This window comes from Micromys minutus, assembly GCF_963924665.1.
Source record: "Micromys minutus genome assembly, chromosome: 18".
Lineage (NCBI taxonomy): Eukaryota > Metazoa > Chordata > Mammalia > Rodentia > Muridae > Micromys > Micromys minutus.
This window is the reverse complement of record NC_137953.1, coordinates 4,541,878-4,561,012: the sequence shown is the minus strand read 5'-3', so window position 1 is coordinate 4,561,012 and position 19,135 is coordinate 4,541,878. Positions and strand designations below refer to the sequence as shown.

The 19,135-nt window shown below is 43.0% G+C and overlaps 1 protein-coding gene across 1 annotated transcript in view; it reads left to right on the top strand.

The window, feature by feature from the left end:
- Positions 1-13,909: 13,909 nt before the first annotated feature.
- The window catches only part of M1AP (meiosis 1 associated protein), a gene marked incomplete at both ends in the record, with an annotated part of 68,291 nt that continues 63,065 nt past the window's right edge, over positions 13,910-19,135 (top strand). Inside the window, one exon of the mRNA XM_080932129.1 lies at positions 13,910-14,149. Within this exon, the coding sequence (XP_080788255.1) occupies positions 13,910-14,149 (240 nt within the window). The remainder of the gene's footprint in view (positions 14,150-19,135) is intronic.

Genomic DNA, 19,135 nt, shown 5'->3' with positions numbered 1-19,135 from the left:
TGTTTGTCTCTGAGTGGTTCTAGACCCTATTAAGTAGACATTGTTAACCATCCCACTATGAAACATTGGGCTGGAGAGGTGGCTCAGCGGTTAAGAGCACTGACTGCTCTTCCAGAGGTCCTGAGTTCAATTCCCAGCAACCACATGGTGGCTCACAACCACCTGTGATGGGATCCAATGTCCTCTTTTGGTGTGTCTGAAGACAGCAGAAGTGTACTCATATACATAAAATAAATAAACAAATCTTAAAAAAAAAATCAAACCTAAGGTGAGCAGGAAGTGTTCTGGCCAGAGTCAAGAATGAGCACCGAGTATTTGAGAGGAGAATCCACAGAGATACAGCCTGTACTGGCTGGTTCTGTGTCAACTTGACACAAGCTGGAGTTATCACAGAGAAAGGAGGCTCAGCTGAGGAAATGCCTCCATGAGATCCAGCTGTAAGGCATTTTCTCAACTAGTGATCAAGGGGGGAGGGCCCAGCCCATTGTGGGGTCTATAAGAAAGCAAGCTGAGCAAGCCAGGGGAAGCAAGCCAGTAAGCAACATCCCTCCATGGCCTCTGCATCAGCTCCTGCTTCCTGACCTGCTTGAGTTCTGGTCCTGACTTCCTTTGGTGATGAACAGCAATGTGGAAGTGTAAGCTGAATAAACCCTTTCCTCCCCAACTCGGTTCTTGGTCATGATGTTTGTGCAGGAATAGAGACCCTGACTAAGACACACCCAGTGGCACCATGGGCCTGCTCTGCATGTAAAACTACCTCATTTCTAGGCAGCCTTTAAGGAGCCAAGTGCCCAGGTCTTCTACAGCAGCTATGGTTTGGGGCAGGACTGACATATGAAGTAACTGCCTCCTGCCTCAGAGGGAGTTTGCACTTACCAGGATTTTACAAGTGATTTCATATCACCTCCTTGGCATCTTGGAAGAGAGACCTGAAACAGAAGTTAACATTCCCAGTGGCATGCTATCAGGAAACTGTATTGGGATCTGCTGTCTCAGATGCAGAGTTGACAGACTTCCCCCACACAGGCAGTTTTTAGCTTTTTAAAACTAAAAAGGCATGTCAACAAGCTCTTTGCCAACCCTCACTTTCACATTGAAAAGGAGAAGTTAGTGGTAATGACCAAAAAAAGGGAGAAATTAAAAGTATAGATTACAGTATGGGCTTATGCAAGCACTCTGCATATTATCAAATAGCACACATAAGCATTTTATTATATTTAACCTGATACGGTATTGTGAATTATTTAAATAGCAAACAAGTGTAAACAGATTTGACGATAACCTGCCTCGTGAATAAAGCCGTGAAAAATTCCTACTTAAAAATTTCCCGCTTGAACCATAGCAAACATGAGATATTATGGTGTATCGAACAGAGAACTTGGTGGGATTGAGAGATATTATGGTGTATCGAACAGAGAACTTGGTGGGATTGAGAGATATTATGGTGTATCGAACAGAGAACTTGGTGGGATTGAGAGACAGCTCAGTGGTTAAGAGAATTTGCTCCTCTTCTAAAGTACCTGTGTTTGGTTCCTAGCACCCATGTAGAAGTCTTCCAGCCTTTGCACCCACATATACACGGCTTTCACTCACACATACACAGAGATAACTTTTGAGAGGGGGGAGGGAGGGAGAGAGCTTGGGTTTGGGTTTTAAATAATATAGATGTAAGTCAACATCTATCAATTTACTAAGGAATAACTAGATAATTCACAACAAAATTATGGTAAGTATCTAGTAAGGAATAACTACTGAGAATTTGTAAAAGTTACATAATGATTATGTTTGAGTGAGAAATGCTCTCCATAGGCTCCGGTATTTGAACACTTGGTCCCCAGTTTGTGGCACCGTTTAGGGAGGCTGTTGAAACTATAGGAGTGCTGCCTTGCTGGAGGAAGTGTGTCACTGGGGCTGGGCTTTGGGGGTTATAGCTTCGCTGCACTTTGCCCTGTCTGCTTTCTGGGTGTACCTGAAGATGTGACTTCTTAGCTTCCTGCAACAATCACCTGCTACCTTGCCTCCCCCACCATTGTAGACTCTCTCTCTGGAAGCATAAGCCAGAACAAACACTTCCATAAGTCATTTTTGGCCATGGCCCTTTTATCACAGCAACTGATACAAATATAAATCAAGAATAACAACTGAAGGCAGCGACCGGCTGGAAGCATCACTGATGTCCTCTCTAAAATTGCAGAATTATATTCTACTCGTGGTGTGCACACAATAGGTACTTTGCAAACCAACAGCTCGTCTTGGCCATGCAGAAATGCTCTCATCTTTTTGTGTGTGTTACTGTTAATCCTCATAATGACCAGGTTGGAATGATGATGAATGAACAGCCCTTAGTCACTGTCTGGGAGCAGTGAGGACTTTCACTACCTCAGGCTGAAGACTGCTTCAGTTCATCATGCACTCTTCTGTCTCTGTAAATAAGTATTTGCTTGCTGGGAAGAATTCTTGGGCAAAGCCTGACCTACTCTCTAACCTTGATCACATTCTCACTAGGTGCCCAAGCTCATGAAGGCAGCGTGCTCTGCCATGGCTTTCTTCTTGCAATCTTGTTTCCTTTCCATAATCAAAACTTCAATCAAGCCAGTTCTTTAAAAAAGTTATATTTGTGGGGCTGGAAAGTTGGCTCGCCAGTTAGGAGCCCTTGTTGTTCTTGCAAAGGACCCAGGTTTGATTCCCAGCACCTCCATGAAGACTGAGCACTTCCTCAGGCACCAAGCATGCATGTGGTGCACAGATACTCATGCAGGTAAAACACTCACACATACAAAATAAAATAAATCTAAGAGTAAATAAAAATCGTTAAAAAGGAAAGATGATCGTTGAAAGTGGTCAGGAAAGGAAATGATCTTTGTGAATTCAGGAGTTAAGTAGTAATGCTTGGTGTGTTTAGTTCCCTCTCAGGATTTAAGAGAGTAAAAAGCAGCCTACAATTACACCATCTATCATTATGAATTCTTTACCTGTTCAAACACTTCCAAACGTAATTACTAGATTTATGACCACAGATGCTCCTGACATTTTGAAGGATATGCCTGTACCCTTGCACAAAGCTGAGAGGAATTTCTTCTATAGCACCATGAGTCTCTTCCTGGCTTTTTATTGGCTTACCATGTGCTCCCTCCTCAAGTTTCCTTCACTAACCTTTTCCTTCCTTCCCAGGTCTCATTACCTCACCCAAACCTCTATGTCTTTTGAGGTCTGGGTTCTGTCTTCACTCCTGGGCTATGCATCTCCTTTGCTTCCTTTATGATCTTACTAATACTTTGTAATGGTTGAAAGCAAGTACAAACTTTAAAATTCAGGGAAAACAAGTGTTTGCTTTTATCCTAGTCACTGTTCTGTTGCTATGAAGAAACACCATCATTGGGAAAACTCTTTTTTATAATTTATTTATTTATTTTATGTATGTGAGTACACTGTAGCTGTCTTCAGACACACCAGAAGAGGGCATCAGATCCCATTACAAATGGTTGTGAGCCACCATGTGGTTGCTGGGATTTGAACTCAGGACCTCTGGAAGAACAGACAGTGCTCTTAACCACTGAGTCATCTCTCCAGGCCAGGGAAACTCTTATAAAGAAAGCATTTAACTGGGAGACTGCTGACACATTCAAAGGGTTATCCTCATGGTGGGAAGCCCACAGGCAGTCAATGGATCAATACCTGAGAGCTACATCCTGAGCTGTAGAAGAGGGAGAGCATATGCTTGAGCTTAGTGTGAGCTTTTGAAACCTCAGAACCCACCCACAGCTACACACTTCCTCCATCAAGGCCACGCCTCCTAATCCTTCTAATCCTTTCAAATAGTGCCACTCCCTGCTGACTAAGCATTCAAATATACAAGCTTCTGAGGACCATTCTTACTCAAACCACCAAAGCTTTGTTGATCCATTTTGGATTATTAATTTCTTGAGCATTACTTCCTCATAAAAATGTTTGTACCTTACATTCCTTCTCAGATTACAGGATGGTTTACATCTTTTCCTTTGCTTTTAGTTTTCTTGAAGAGTTAATACTGTAGATCTACTTCTTTGCCTCATAATAAATTCCTCAGCCTATTTTGGCCAACATTCAGCTCTGTCCTTCTTTTAAATCATTTTATTTTATTATGTGTATAGGTGTTTTGCCTGCATTTATTGTCTGTATACCTGTGCTTACTTGTTGCCCACTGAGGCCAGAAGATCTCCTGGAACTGGAGTTACAGACAGTTGTGAGCTGCCATGTGGTTGCTAAGAATCAAACCCCAGGTCCTCTAGGAGAGCAGCCAGTGCTCTTAACCACCGAGCCATCTCTCCAGCCCCTCAGCTATTCTCCTGAAGCTCGATAGTGGCTTTGGAGAACGGCATTCAGTTGCAGGGAAAGACGTCAGAATCCAGAGTTAGAGCAAACTGGCTAAAGGAACCGTTTCTGTCACCTGTCAAACCTAAAAAGTATGTATATTAGCTGGCGATTCAAGTGTAGTCCGGGGACCAGTAGCCTTGGGTGTCACTAGAGAACTTACTGACTAGCAGACCTGCCGGATCAGAGTAAACACGTTAATGAGATAGATGCACACACTGAGAAGCATCATTGTGTGGCTCTTTTGGAGAAAGGACACTCGGGGGCCTTATATGTAAAGTGCAGGTGGTACCTGCTGCATTTACTAACTTTCTTGCCAATATATCATATCTCGGTCTCAAAAAAGCAAAGGCGGGAGGAGCTAGAAAGGTAGTCAGTTAGGGGCACTTGTTAAAGTCCAGGGTTCCTTCACACCACCTATGTTGTGGCCAAGAACCAGCTGTAACTCCAGTTGCAGAGGCTCCAACGCCCTCTTCTGGCTTTCTCCGGCACTGCACACGCCGCGTACAGACATACATGAAGCAAAAAACGCTCATATTCGTAAAATAAAACTAAATAAATCTTTTTTTAAAGGCAAAAACAAAAGAAACGAAGCAATGGGGCCATCTTTTTTTAACCTTATAAAAAAAAAAAAGGAGAGACTTTCACAGGCAGACTCTAAACCATTTCACTCATTAAAATCTTTTTACTTCAGCCTCCCATCTAGAACATCTGCTTAACAACATTTTCCTTAGTTGTTTCCTAAAAGATGGAGAGAAGTAAAAATAATTCTAGTATTCCTACAGTCCAAGTTGAGACACACATTACATTAACAAATACATTAGCAATGTATTAACAAACGCCATTGGATTAGCCATGGTGGTATGCAACAGTAAGACCGAAGTACAACAGAGCCACTGTCAAAAAAAAAGGGGGGGGGACAGGGGACCCGATGGCCAATGTGCGCTTCCATACCTAAATCATAGCATACTGCATGGGACAGTGTGCTCGCCACCGAGGCTGGCCAAGTGAGTAAAGTTGTAGACTCAGTAGAGTGTTGCGCCTGTGTTTGACAGGGGGGACAACGAGAGAAAGTTACCTTCCGCTGTTTTTCTGAAAATCTACAACTGCCCATGGACCATGGACACCTTGGAACTTGAGCGACAACTCCAGGAATGAAGCTGAGTGGTTTCCCGCAGTGAAATGACCCCATGCCTCGCATCCTGAGAGCACAGGGTGGAGGGTGTCCGGAAGCAGAGGGAAGGGCGCTTGGTGGGAGGAGCCTCTGGGAGGGGGCGGTGCTACAAGGGGAGGTCCTTATCAGAGAAGCGCTCAAAGGGCGGGGCCCCTGAGGGGACTTCAGAGGAGGCGCTACCTGGAGGGAGGAAGGTGACAGAGGAGGAGGTTCCTGTAGATGCTGAGCCTGAGGTGAGTGAAGGGAACTTCTGAGAGGGGGGAGTAGGTGGGCTGAGGGGACTCCCTTCTGAGGGTACCTGAGAAAAGATTCGCCTGAGGGAGTTGTTAGAACTGGGGGTTGGTGGGTCGCCTCCGAGAAAGAGACTTCTGTCTGAGGGGGGACACCAACCGGGTGTCTGGAGGCGTAGACCTGCTAATGAAATAAAACCGTTGACTAAGTGAGCGTCGGGGGTTCTAGGCTGGAGCCTAGGCTGGAGCTTTGTTTGATGCGGAGGGGATAACCAGGCGGGAAAGCCTGAGGGAGTTGCCCAGGGAAAGTCATCTGAGGGAACGGAGCCTAAGGTGAGGTACCTGAAGGATAATGCCCGAGGTGCCTGAGAGGATCCCTGAGGTGACCGTATCTCAGGGGAGTTCCCTTGAGGTACCTCCTGAGGTGTTCCCTTGAAAGGGCGAGCCTGAGGCGAGCTTTGCCAGAGCTGGCGCACTCTAAGAGCAGACAGTCTGGCTGGCTGGTTGTGCTCGGTCTTCAGGTCTCTGGGCGAAGGAAAAGACGGAAGAGTTAGGATGGCACCTCAGAGGTTGGTTTGGAGGACACGCTTAGGTCAGTCCTCTGGGCCACGGCGAGGCTGCAGCCGGAGAACAGTATCACCATCGCTGGGTCGGTGAAATCCATGACCACTTGCTGGCTTGAGCGGTGGCAGGACTAGCATGGCCCAAGACCTAAGACCAGCTCTGGCCAGAGCCTCCTGACTGACTGACAGCAGGAAGACTTCATTCACTCTCATTCATACACTCATTCATTCATTCATTTATCCATTCATTTATTCATGCATGCATGCATTCTCCCCCCCCCCCCCCGCCTCTGGTGTGTGTGTGTGCGTGCATGCCTGCATGTGTGTGGTCTGTCCTGGTCTCTCTCTTTTCTCTCTGTCTCTGTCTCTAGCTCTGTCTCTCTGTCTCTCTGTCTCTCAGTCCCTTTCTCTTCTCATCATCTGTCTCTGATCTAGAACTAAGGGTGATTATCTTTGTTGGGGTTCAGGAATCAACACGCAAACCATACAAACACTGATCTCAGTTAGGCAACAATAGTTTACTGAACACATATCCTAATACTGGTCACACTCAGGACTTAGCTCAGAATTATCTGAAGTATGACAATGGACATCTTTGTTAGCTTATAAAGGAAAAAGAAACCACAAAAACTATAATGAGTTCATACGCAGGTGCTCAGCTCTAACTCAAGGTCTTTTAAACATGAACAATTCATAGTGACCTTTAACTTGAAGGGTCCTAAGCAAAGCTTTGTGGAATTTCTTAAGATTATCAAACATCCTAACGTAACAATTGGGGATGTTGTCAGCATGATCCTGTTCTGAGGCAAGTTATTATTTTTCTGTGTAGATGACTGGCAGGCATGTCACAGCAACAATATGAAATGGCTGGAGGCATGGGACAAAATGGCTACAGCTGTGCTGGGGGGTCAGACCATGACAATTTCTGCCTCAGCCTTTCCAGAGCCGGGTTACAGGTGTGAGTCACTGAGCATGTTTTAACTTCTTCAGTAAAAAGGAAACAGTGAGCTATGATGGTCAAAGAAACTTTGCTTTTGTCTCCCCTCACCAAGGGAAACCTTGACGTTTCTTAAGACTCTTTAAAAATCTATTAATTTATCTTTTTTTAAAAATAAAGATAGGGTCCATGAAGGCAAAAGTTCTTAAAACCCATAAAATGTATGGTTTAGTTTGGTTTATGGTACTAGGGTGGAATGCTAGTCCAGTGTTCTCCCACAAGGCAACACCCTCCCAACAACACACACACACACACAGACACACATACATACACACACAGAGAAACCACACATAGACATACACATACACACTCACACACACTCACACACACAGACACACATACACACACACACAGAGAAACCACACACAGACACATAGACATACACATACACACTCACACACACAGACATACATACATACACACACAGAGAAACCACACACAGACACATAGACACACACATACACACTCACACACACACACACACACACACACACACACACACAGAGAGAGAGAGAGGGGAGGGGGAGAGACACTCATGGGAGAACAACTGGATCATTTACTGGACACTGAAGTGTCTGTCCTAAGAAGTTTAAGCGCACAGCACAGTAAAGAGGCCCAAATCTGTGGTGAGGGAATCTTGGAGAAGAAAGAATTCAAAGAGCACAGCCGGAACCTGAGTGTGTCACAACGAAAGCCTGGGGAGGGGGTCACCCCCTGCAAGTCATGATCCTGGCCCAGGGTGGAGGTCTGGGAAAACACAGAAAAACTGGAGGCTGAGATGAAGAGTTTGGGAGTTTGTTACAAGCACAGCTGAAGCCCACCGAGGGATTTTAGTACTAAAATAACTTGGTTTGGGATGGTTCAAGTCCAGGTCCACATCAGAGAGGAAAAAACATGCAGTGGGTGTTGTTAATAAAAGGAGAGTCTATGGGGTCCTGTTTCCTAGTGTGTCCAAACACTCCAGATGCACTATTCGATTGTGTTTGGGGAGAACTATCTCTTACTTCAGCTAAAGCATAGCCTTCCAACTGTGGGTTACTGTGAGATCTAAAAATGACGGTGCAGCCGCAGGGCCTCACGGTATAAGAGGATTTTGTTAAACCTAGGGGAAAGACATACCTCTGCTGTCAGGGCATTTCAGTTAGAATTCACTGCACAGAGAGGGTAGTTTATTCAGAATGAACTGTATAAACTGGTTGGCCTTGCAGACCACACCATTCTCTTTCACAGTTATTTCATTCCTTTTTTTTTTTTTTTTTTTTTTTTTTTGGAAATTTGTATTAGATTCTTGTACATTGTGGGCCCTAAAGATTTCTGAGGGGGAAATTTAGTTTTATCTTTGTCTTTTTTATTGCTCATTGTGTGTCTTTATGATGTGTTTATATGTATGATGTGTGTGTGTGTACATGTTCATGTGTGTGCTGGGAATTCATCTATCTCTGCTTCCTGTCTTAAGGTAGAACTGGGCTAGCAGGTGAGGTGTGCTATGTCCGGCTTTGGGTGGGTTTCAGGGATTCAAATTCGAGTTGTCAGGCTTGTTCAGCCTTTATCCATGGGTGTCATCTCCCCAGCCTTATTTTATTTTGACTTTGTGTTTATTCGTAATGCTTTCCTGTAAATACCTTGTAATATTTTACTTGCAGTGAAATGAATCAGAATTCATTTCCTAACGGACAAGATAGATTCGTGAGAAGATACACAACATTTTTATTAGAATTATTTCCCACTTAAAAAAAAAAAATAATTGTACAACCTGAAACACAAAGGTAGCCTAGTCATTGGGAAGCCACTAAAAGCTCTCTTCCTAAGTACATTTAGGAGAATGCCAAGGTAATATTTCACATACTATAGTTTAAAACTCCAGTAACATTGGAAAATGTTTTGTTTGTATTTAAAGGGGAAATTGGTTTTGGGGCATTGGATGTGATGACTTATTCCTCTGATTCCAGCACTTCAAGGTATCAGAAGGATGAGGGTTCAAAGCCTACCTGAGCTATATAATCCTGTCTCAAAATTAATGCACAAAATTGTTTTTAAACAAAACCTTCCCAGTGGTTTGAATAATACCTTGTGCTTGCTTTCTTTCCACAATATAACTTATGATATACCACAACTTTTTTTTCTATGCCTCAGAAAATCTTAGAAGTTATAATCCTCTCTAAGTTTGTATCTATCTAAAAATTTTCCTGAGAGTTCTCTTTTTAAAATATTATTTATTTATAGGAATACACTGTAGCTGTCTTCAGACACACCAGAAGAGGGCATCAGATCTCATTACAGATGGTTGTGAGCCACCATGTGGTTGCTGGGATTTGAACTCAGGACCTCTGGAAGAGCAGTCAGTGCTCTTAACCACTGAGCCATCTCTCCAGCCCCTGAGAGTTCTTTTAATGATTCCATTTTTGCTAGTGGATTTTCTCTGAAATATCTGCATCCTTTCATGTTATAACCAACCTCCTGTAAAATGCCACATGGACTAGTCACAAAGAGAAAAGGAAGTAACACGCTTACTTCCTTCGCTGTCTGTACTCTGCCATGGCCATTCGCTGAGAGACTTTGAAAGGAGGTAAACAATTGTTCACTGACCATCATGACGCACATCTGTTATTCCCATAATGACCTGCGGACTAAAGAGCTAGTGTCTTTAAGCAATTACTTGATTGGTTTTCTGCAGCAACCTGAAATTTGAATTGTTTTCATAGACTAGTATTAATTACCAACCCCGTAGCAGCTAAAATTGGTATGTCTTGAAACTGCAAAATGCAAATGGCCTACATTTAAAATGATGTTTCAAGGTGCACATGATAGGTCACCTCTGTAATCCCAATGTCCGGACAACTGAGGTGGGAGAAGGAATGTGAATTTAAGGCCAACCTGGACTACATGATAAGTTCTAGGCTAGCCTGGACTGCAAAGTAAGACCTTGTCTCTGATAAATAGAAAGATAAATATGTAGGTAGGTAGGTGGGGGGTGTGGGGAATGGATAGATGGATGGATAGAAGGATAGATAGATATGATATGATATGATATGATATGATATGGTATCTTTATATATGAAGGAAAATAGGCTTATAGGAGTATAAATAAGAATAAGCCTTCTCGGTGTCCATTTTCTTCTGTATCAATATATGTTACCCTCAAACAAAACATTCCGTGTGTGTGTGTGTGTGTGTGTGTGTGTGTGTGTGTGTGTGGTTGTGTGTGTGGTTGTCTTCAGACACACCAGAAGAGGGCATCAGATCCCATTACAGATGGTTGTGAGCCACCATGTGGTTGCTGGGAATTGAACTCAGGTCCTCTGGAAGGGTAGTCAGTGCTCTAACCACTGAGCCATCTCTCCAGCCCAAACATTCTGTTTAGAAATTGGCCTTACACACTCATTTATTTGCTCATTTTTATTTTGTTTTTGAAGCAGAGTCTTGGTCTGTAGCTTTGGCTGGCCATGATCTTGATCCTCAAAACCCACATGACAGTGAAAAGCACCACCAACTGCACACAGCTGTCTCCTCTGACATCCGTATGCATGCTGTAGCACACGTGTGCCCTGTATACATGTGCTGTCCACATACAAACACGTGACAGTGAAAAGCACCACCAACTGCACACAGCTGTCTCCTCTGACATCCGTATGCATGCTGTAGCACACGTGTGCCCTGTATACACATGCTGTCCACATACAAACACAGTGATAATGAAATAGACCTTTCTAAGAGTTTTTTAAGTTAGGCTTGGGTGTTTAGGCATGTAATCACAGCTGCTGCAGAGGCTGGGGGGGGGGGGAGGCCTGCGTCAGTGTTAGATCAGCCTGTTCTGAAGCTTACAGCATGGCCCAGACTGGCTTCAGTCCTCCTGCCTCAGCCTCACGACTCATACTGAGCCACCACGCCCTGATGATCTAAGTTTTTACTAACGTATTTTAACCAAATTATTCTTTCCCAAGTTACTAAGGGGCTTTGTCATGTATAGACATTGGATTTTTTTTAAGTCTATAAAGGATCATATAATTTTCTCATTTTATCTTTCAATGTGATAAATTATTACAGGTCTGATGTTACATTGAACGTAGGCTCTCTGGTTTCTTTCTTTTCTCCCTATTTTTTAAAGACTAGTTTTTCTTATACTGTAATCCCAGGCTGGCCTCAAACTTAAAGCAATTCTCCTGTCACAGCTTCTTAAATGCCAAGATGAGAGATGTTTGTGGAAGCCACCATGCCTCGCTAATATTATGCTTCTGAGATAAGCACAACTTATGGCCACAATATGTTGTTTTTACTTTATACATTTGAGGGCTTTGCTCAAATATATGTGAATAAACCACTCGAAGGTCTGACACTTGCAGAGCCCCTGGGACTGGCATTACACACAGTTGTGAGATACCATGCAGGTGCTGGGAATTGAACCTGGGTCCTCTGGACGAGCATCAAGTGCTCTTAACTGCTGAGCCGTCTCGCTAGCCTATGAAGTGTTCTTCTTCTTATATGTTCCTAGTTTTAATATTCTTGTCATGTTTGGGATTTTTCATTTGTTTTTTGTTTGGGATTTTTTTACATCTAAGTTTATGAGTAAAAAAAAAAAATTTTTCTCCTTTTTTAACAAAATTTGTTCTTTGACAAATACACACACACATACACTCACACATATATTCTGGTTACTCTCCACCCTATCACCTTCTCTTATTTCCTTCCACCTTTGCCAGCTGCCCCCCCACCCACCCACACACACACACTTCTGCCTTACAAATCTGTTTCCAATGTTTACTAGTTTCGGTTTTGTTTATTGTCCCGCTGAGTTCAACTAGGGTCATCTGTGTGGTCCAGAGCTTAGCAGTTTATGTCTGACTGGATACTATCTATGCCTCCCATTCGCCCAGTTGTTATTAGCTGCGAATAGATTGTAGCAAGTGGCAGGACCCTCTCCCTTCCATAGCTGACTATTAGGAGAGCCATCAGGTACAACAGATGCTCTGCTCTCAAGATGACTGTGGCCAGGCTGCAGTTTTCAGCCTTTCTTCATCTCTTACATCTTTCTGCCTCCTCTTCCAAAGTGTCCCCTGAGACTTCAAGGGGTCGTGTTAGACATCTTATTTAGGGCTGAGTCCTTAACCATCCATCTGTTGTTCTTAGTATCTTGTGTGAGGTTTTCATATTCACCTCTGTTCACTGCCAGGATCGGCTTCTTAATTTAAAGCTAAGAGTAGCCTCTGTCTGTGGGTGTAAACATAGATATTTAGAAGGTGGTTTAATTAGTGTGTCAGTTTATCTAAGCAGCAATGTTAGGTTCCCAACGAGGGCCCAGGAACTCCACAGCCATGTGTTTTGAACCAGGTTTACAATAGTGGGTATAGGTTCACTCTTTATTTCCTTATCTCAAGTTTATTTGTAACACAGCATCTGCAATAGTGTGAGGTGGATGTGTCACAGCAGTCTGTCTGTCTGTCTGCACATTGGCAGGAGCCTTTTCTACGGAGCCTTCACAGGGGCCTGGGCACCTTTAGGAGCCTGAGTTGGAGCTGAAGCCTGGGTCTTAGCTGGAGCTTTGACCTCTGCCTTGGATTGAACCTTAGGCTTTGGTTGGCAGAGCCTAAGACCCTTGGCCATGTAGCTTCGAATCCTCTTCGCAAGCTTGGGGTGAGATGAAAGCCAGACTCCCCATAGGTTTGATCCTATAGAGCAAGTCTGAAATCTAATTGGGGGGTAGTTGGTTACTCCTGCCCCATAACAGTCATGCCATTATTGCACAAACGGGCACATTTTGCCAGGCAGGTTAGAGTCATAGTTCCTAGGGTTCACAGCTGGGTAAGATTGTTGATGCCTCCAGCCCCCAGCAGCCTTCATAGCAGCTTCTAGCACCGTGGGAGGTAGCCATCAGGGAGGAAACTTCGGACTCAGTTCCAATGTGATCTCTCTATAGCTTTTACTCTAGGTGTGTGGTGCCTTCAATAAGCTCGTATTAACTACTTGTAATGGGGAACCAAGAAAAAATAGCAAGAACCTTTATTATTTTGGGAGCCTCCCTGACCAGCAATTCCTATGGAGTCATCCCACACCTGACACTGTGGGAAGCCTTATAATATGGTGAGAAAGACAGAGAAACAAGTTCCAGTTTAGGACCATAAGCAGTAACAAAACTTATGAGGACTAATATGCTTACCCAAAGCTTGATTTAAGGCACGGTGATGCTCATGTATCATTCTTGCACTTGGGAGGTGGAGCAGAAAGATCAGGAGTTCAAGATCATGCCCAGATACAAAATGAACTCTGAGCCAGCCTAGGTAACATAAGACCCTGTAAAAAACAAACAGACAAACCTGAAGTTGGACTTTGGTGTAACTGCTTTATTCTTTATTAGCTCCACAAGCATGTCTAAGCATTCTCATACTTACACTAAAGTCAAACATAGATCTCTTGGATGCTATTAATGTGGGATGACCTTGCCAAGTTAGATGTGATACCCAAATTGAATCCGTATATATATATTTGCTCCAAGTACCTAATCCGGTTTTATGAAAGCCAGGTTTTTCTTTTTCCTTTCCTTAGGTTTATAAAACATCAAGTACTGAAGTGGTAGCCACAGTTCCACACTGCTGTGGCTGCTATGAATCGCAGGAGAACTACCAGCAGAGGGACCTCCCCTGCCACGAAAATTAGCCATCAACCTCCCAGGCTTCTCATTGTGCATATTTCTGTACCTTCCTGGGCTGACATCTGCCCCAACCTCTGTGACGCCTTGCAGAACTTTTTCTCGATAGCCTGCAGTTTGATGGGCCCCAGCCGGATGTCTCTGTTCAGCTTATACACAGTACAAAACCAACATGAGTGTGTCCTCCCATTTGTGGTAAGTCCATCTCTATTCTTGGTATCCTGAAAGCAAATGAGATTCCCACAGCAGAACTCACGGTAAAAACCACATTGGTTCCCCGTTTCTGACTAGCCCACATGAATCAGAAGTCCTCCTGTGTCTATGGGGGCTCCAGCTGCAAGAGGGAAGCTTCTGAGTTGTTAATTTGGGGTCAGAAATAGACTGCAGCCACGCTGCTCCTTGAGAGAAGAGAAACCTTGGCATTTGCAGTTCTTTGAAATGTAAACAGCTAGATCCTTTCATCCTCTCTGAAATGCAAGCACTTAAAGAAGTTTCTAAAGCTCTTCAGAGATCTGGTTTTCCAGTCACTCTCTTTCTTTCAAACTTGTCCTAGAAGGAGTGACTGGGGACCATTATCTTTACAAAGCTCTCGCACAATAATCTATTCTCCTCAAAGAAAATTCAAGTCTTCCCTTCCCCCTCTCTTAGATATAGTTCAAAATCACAGGGTGGGAAAGACTTCCAGTGATTTCATGCATCTTCTTTGAGTCAGCTTTCTAGTTAAATCAATGGACATATACTATATCTTTAAGATAACCAAAGGAAACAATTTAATAGACTTGTTGCTGATTATGTCTGTAAAATCTTCCTAGAATCTACTCACTTTTAAAATTAATGTCTCATTCTCCTCATTGCAAGTGAAAGTGTAATATCTTTTGGCATTATAAAGTATAAAAATAATACACATTTGTTTGAATTCACTTTCTATTACCATGATAAACACTGTTGTGGTTTGAATATGCTTGGCCCAGGAAATGATAGTATTAGGGTGTTTAGCCTGATTAGAGGAAGTGTGTCCCTGTGGGGGGTGGGTTTTGACCCTCCTCCTAGCTACCTAAGGATGCTGAGTCTTTTGTCTGTCTTTGGATGAAAATGTAGAGCTCTCAGCTCCTCCAGCACCATGGACACTGCCATGCTTCAGCCCGTAATGGACAATTAAATGTTGTCCATTATAAAGCTGTGTTGGTCATGGTATCTCTTCACAGCAATAGAAACCCTAAGATAAGCACTATGACAAAAGTCAATGTGGGGCCAAGCAGTGGTGGCACAAACCTTTAACTCAACAGACAGGGGGACAGAGGCAGGTGGATCTTTGGGTTCAAAGCCAGCCTGGCTTACAGAGTAAATTCCAGGACAGCCAGGACTACACAGGGAAACTATGTCTTCAAAACAAAATAAAACAAAACAAACAAACAAACAAAAACAAGTTGGGGAATTGTTTTAAATTCCACATTTTAAAGGGAATAAGAGCTTATTCTGGAGCCATTTCAAGTCACCATAGCCAGCAATTTAGATTACCCCAAATTCCATGTTCCAGTGTGGAAGTGGTTTCACAAAGTTTTATAGTTCTATAGAACAAAGAAAGTCATAAATGAAGGCAAGTTTAAAATACATTGTTGGGTGCATCAGAGACACAGATACAGCGAGATGGGGGAGACATTACTATAGGCCCAAGATGCCATCTGATGATATTCTTAGTCTTTGAGTTGGTAAAAGGCAGAGGTCTGCTAAGTTAATATATTCTAAAATTTTTAATATACTACTCACAAGAAATTAATTCCAACATAGAGGTAGGCAAGGAATGGTTCTGGTGGGTTAGAATAGCTAACATGGCGTAATTAGCCTTTGGACCTACATATTCCAATCTCTCCATCATACTGAATTCTAGTCAGTTAATCAGTCTCTGGAGGCTCAGTTTCTTTCCAGGAGCTCACATTTAGAGAGGAAAGGGTTTATTGGAGTTACATATTCAGATCACAGTCCATCATGAAAGGAAGCCAGGGTAGGAACTCCAGGCAGGAACCTGTCAGAAGCCATCTAGGAAAGACTAAGGCATGCAGATGAGCTTTCTGGAGATGGCCCACCATTTTGCATGGCCTGTGATAGGTGAGCTCTGGAAGTCAAGATCACCAGAGACTTTCTCCCAGGGTTGCTTCTTGCTGCTGATATGCCTTCTTGTCACTGTTACATAGCCTACATATTCCTGGATATTGGCCCACCCTATTGGGCAGATTTCCTATAGAATCAATACGAAGATGTAGTTTCCTGTAATAATGATGTGTAGATAAATTGATGATTTCATAATCGCTGATAATAATTTTACAAAATTACTAAATGTATACATGTAATTTCAAGCCCTATATAGAATAAAGCTGCAAATAGAGCTCTGTAAACCTTCATGAGCTAATTGCAATAAGAGAGGAAAACAGGCTTGAAATAAATTTGTGATCAAGAAAAAAAAAACATTCATTCTAGGTCAGGTCCAAGGATGAAGCCATGAGTGTGCTATGATAAAGCAAGGCCATGGGAAACAGTTCTTTTAACTTACAATGAGCTTATAAAATGAAATGCTGCTTGGACTTTACTATGGACATCCTTCTGTAAGTCCCCTTTTGTGTAACATTTTATCTATGAGGAAATTTTATAAAGAACTTTTGTCTAAGAAGGTATAAGAAGGCCAGCGAGAACAAGTGTGTTATTTGAGGCTCAGCCCCATCCACCAAATGTATATATGTATAAGTTTGTCTGTCTATATGTACATACATTGGTATGTGTGTATGTATGTAACCTCATGAGGCCCCTCATGCCTGAGCCACCAGTTTTATTTAAGATAGAAGCCACAGCTGTAGTCATCTGAGGGCTTGATAAGAGCTAGAGGAGCTGGTTCTAAAGTAGAACACTCAGATGATAAGAGGAAAAGTTCCTGTTTCCTCACCACCTAGATCTGTAGCGTTATTTTCATGTCCTCGTTCTAACTTTTCTACAAGCAACTGATGAGAGACAGAGAATGTTTTATGTCCTTGTCACAAAAGTCCATTTATTCCACATTTCATTTATGAGAAGCAAGTCATTGTTCTATCCAGGCAAAGCAGCAAGGACTAAATGTACCCTCTTGTCTAAAACAACCAGAACAAAACAAGAGGCTGTGGAGATAGTTCATTAGCTAAAGAGCTTGCCTTCACAAACATGAGGCCTAAGTTCAAGGACCTGAGTTTGATCATGAGCCAGACCTGTTGGCTCAAGAACAAAAACCTAAGGCTGATCCTAATCCTCATGTAAAAGGATGAATGTGGTGTGTGCTTGTGCTGAGGAGACAGAAACAGGAGGATTCCTGGTGCTTTAGCACAGCCAAATCAGCATGCCTCGGGTCCCAGTGAGACTTGATTTTAAAAGGAAGGGAGGGGAGGGGAGGAGGGGAGAGGAGAGAAGATGTAAATGACTACTGTAATGACTATTCCTGGCTGTCAACTTGACATACCTGGGAAGAAGAAACCTCAACTGAGGAACTGCCTCCACCAGATTGGCCTATAGGCATGTTTGTGGGAGCATATTCTTGATTGCTAACTGATGTAGAAGAGCCTGGGCTCCTGTGGGCCATCCATGCCTGTAGGTAGGCTGTACAAGCCAGTAGGTAACTGAGCAAGCCACTAAGCAGCATTCCTCTAAGGTCTTTGCTTCAGATTCTGACTCCAAGTTCTTGACTTGAGTTCCTGCCCTTCTTCTCTCAATGATGGACCATAAGCTATAAACGGAAATAAACCTTTCCTTCTCCAAGTTGCTTTTGGTCATGGTGTTTACCACAGCATCAGAAAGCAAACTAGCACAGCTTCTGAGGAATGCCACTTGAGGTTGGCCTCTGACCTAAGCACACATACACAAACTTCTCAAGACGCTGTACACATCGGGTAATGCAATGAGGAGAAGCAAGTGAGGAGGACCTAAGGCTGTCACTGTCTACTGCCTCAGTACAGACAGGAAAACCTAGGATCTGGGACCTCAGAGAGACCAAGGTAGCTAAAGGAGAAAGAACTAAAATTCCCAATTTTCTTTTTAAGGGAAGCTTTTTTAAAGAGCTATATAAGTCAGTCAAGTTGCAAGCAAGAAACAGATGGTATGCCCAAGCTGAAATTTTTTTCAGAGATACAGAAAGGATATTTGCAGAAGTGAACGCAGAGTTTGAGCAGAGTCAACAAAAGATACTGCTACAGCCAGGCCACCAAGAACTAAAGAGAGCTACCTCATGGGATCTGTGACTTCTGTCACAGATGTAGTGATGCTTGTTTAAATGCCATAAAAGATTTTATTTGGGACCATTGCAGTAGGTGCAAAGACCCTGACAGTGGGACCCTGACAGTGGGGAGAAGCCTGGCCGTGGCTAAGTACAGTATGGGTAAGTGGGACTCCTGAATCTATATCCCCAGCTAGTGCCTCCCATTGGTCACAACTTTTAAGAAGCAGGAGTGTGAGGAAACTCGCTGAATTTGTCCCTGTAGACTGGTCTCCAAGGATACAAAACCAGAGAGAGAAAAGTAGACAGATATCTAAAAAGGCAAACAAAATCTACTCACTCTGGAGGGTTGTGATAATTTCTCTTATCTCCCTGTTACTCCAATGTAGCCATTTTGAAATCAACTGATCCCTTAACCACTTCTTTAGGAAAAACAGGCCATTGTATATTAAAAACCATAAGTTTTAAGGAACTTAACCAAGCTAAGAAACAGCTGATCTGCCAGCTGTCAAAGTAAACTAACAAACCAAGAGAAAAGCTTAAACCTTTAGTCACCTACTAAAATTGAATAATCAAGAGTCTAACCTGGGGAAAGTGCCTGTTCCCCACTCCATTTTGTTGTTAGTGGTACTAGTGATGTTGCTGGTAGATTTTTGTACTTTATTCTCTTGTTTATTTAATTCACTATCACTGTGTCAACCAGACTGGCCTGAAGCTCACCACACAGCTCAGGCTAGCCTCAAATTTGTGGCAATTGTCCTGATTCATTCTACTGAGTGCTGGGCTTACAGGTGTGAGTCACCACACCCAGCTCTCCCATCTTTTTTCAGAATAGTTGAAAGATAAATTGGCACAGATAAAGGGACAATCTCACTGTTGAGTGAACCCCAGACAAAAATTTGTAGTAGCTTTATCAGCTTGGAGTTAGAGAAAGCAAAGAAGGAAGGTTAAGA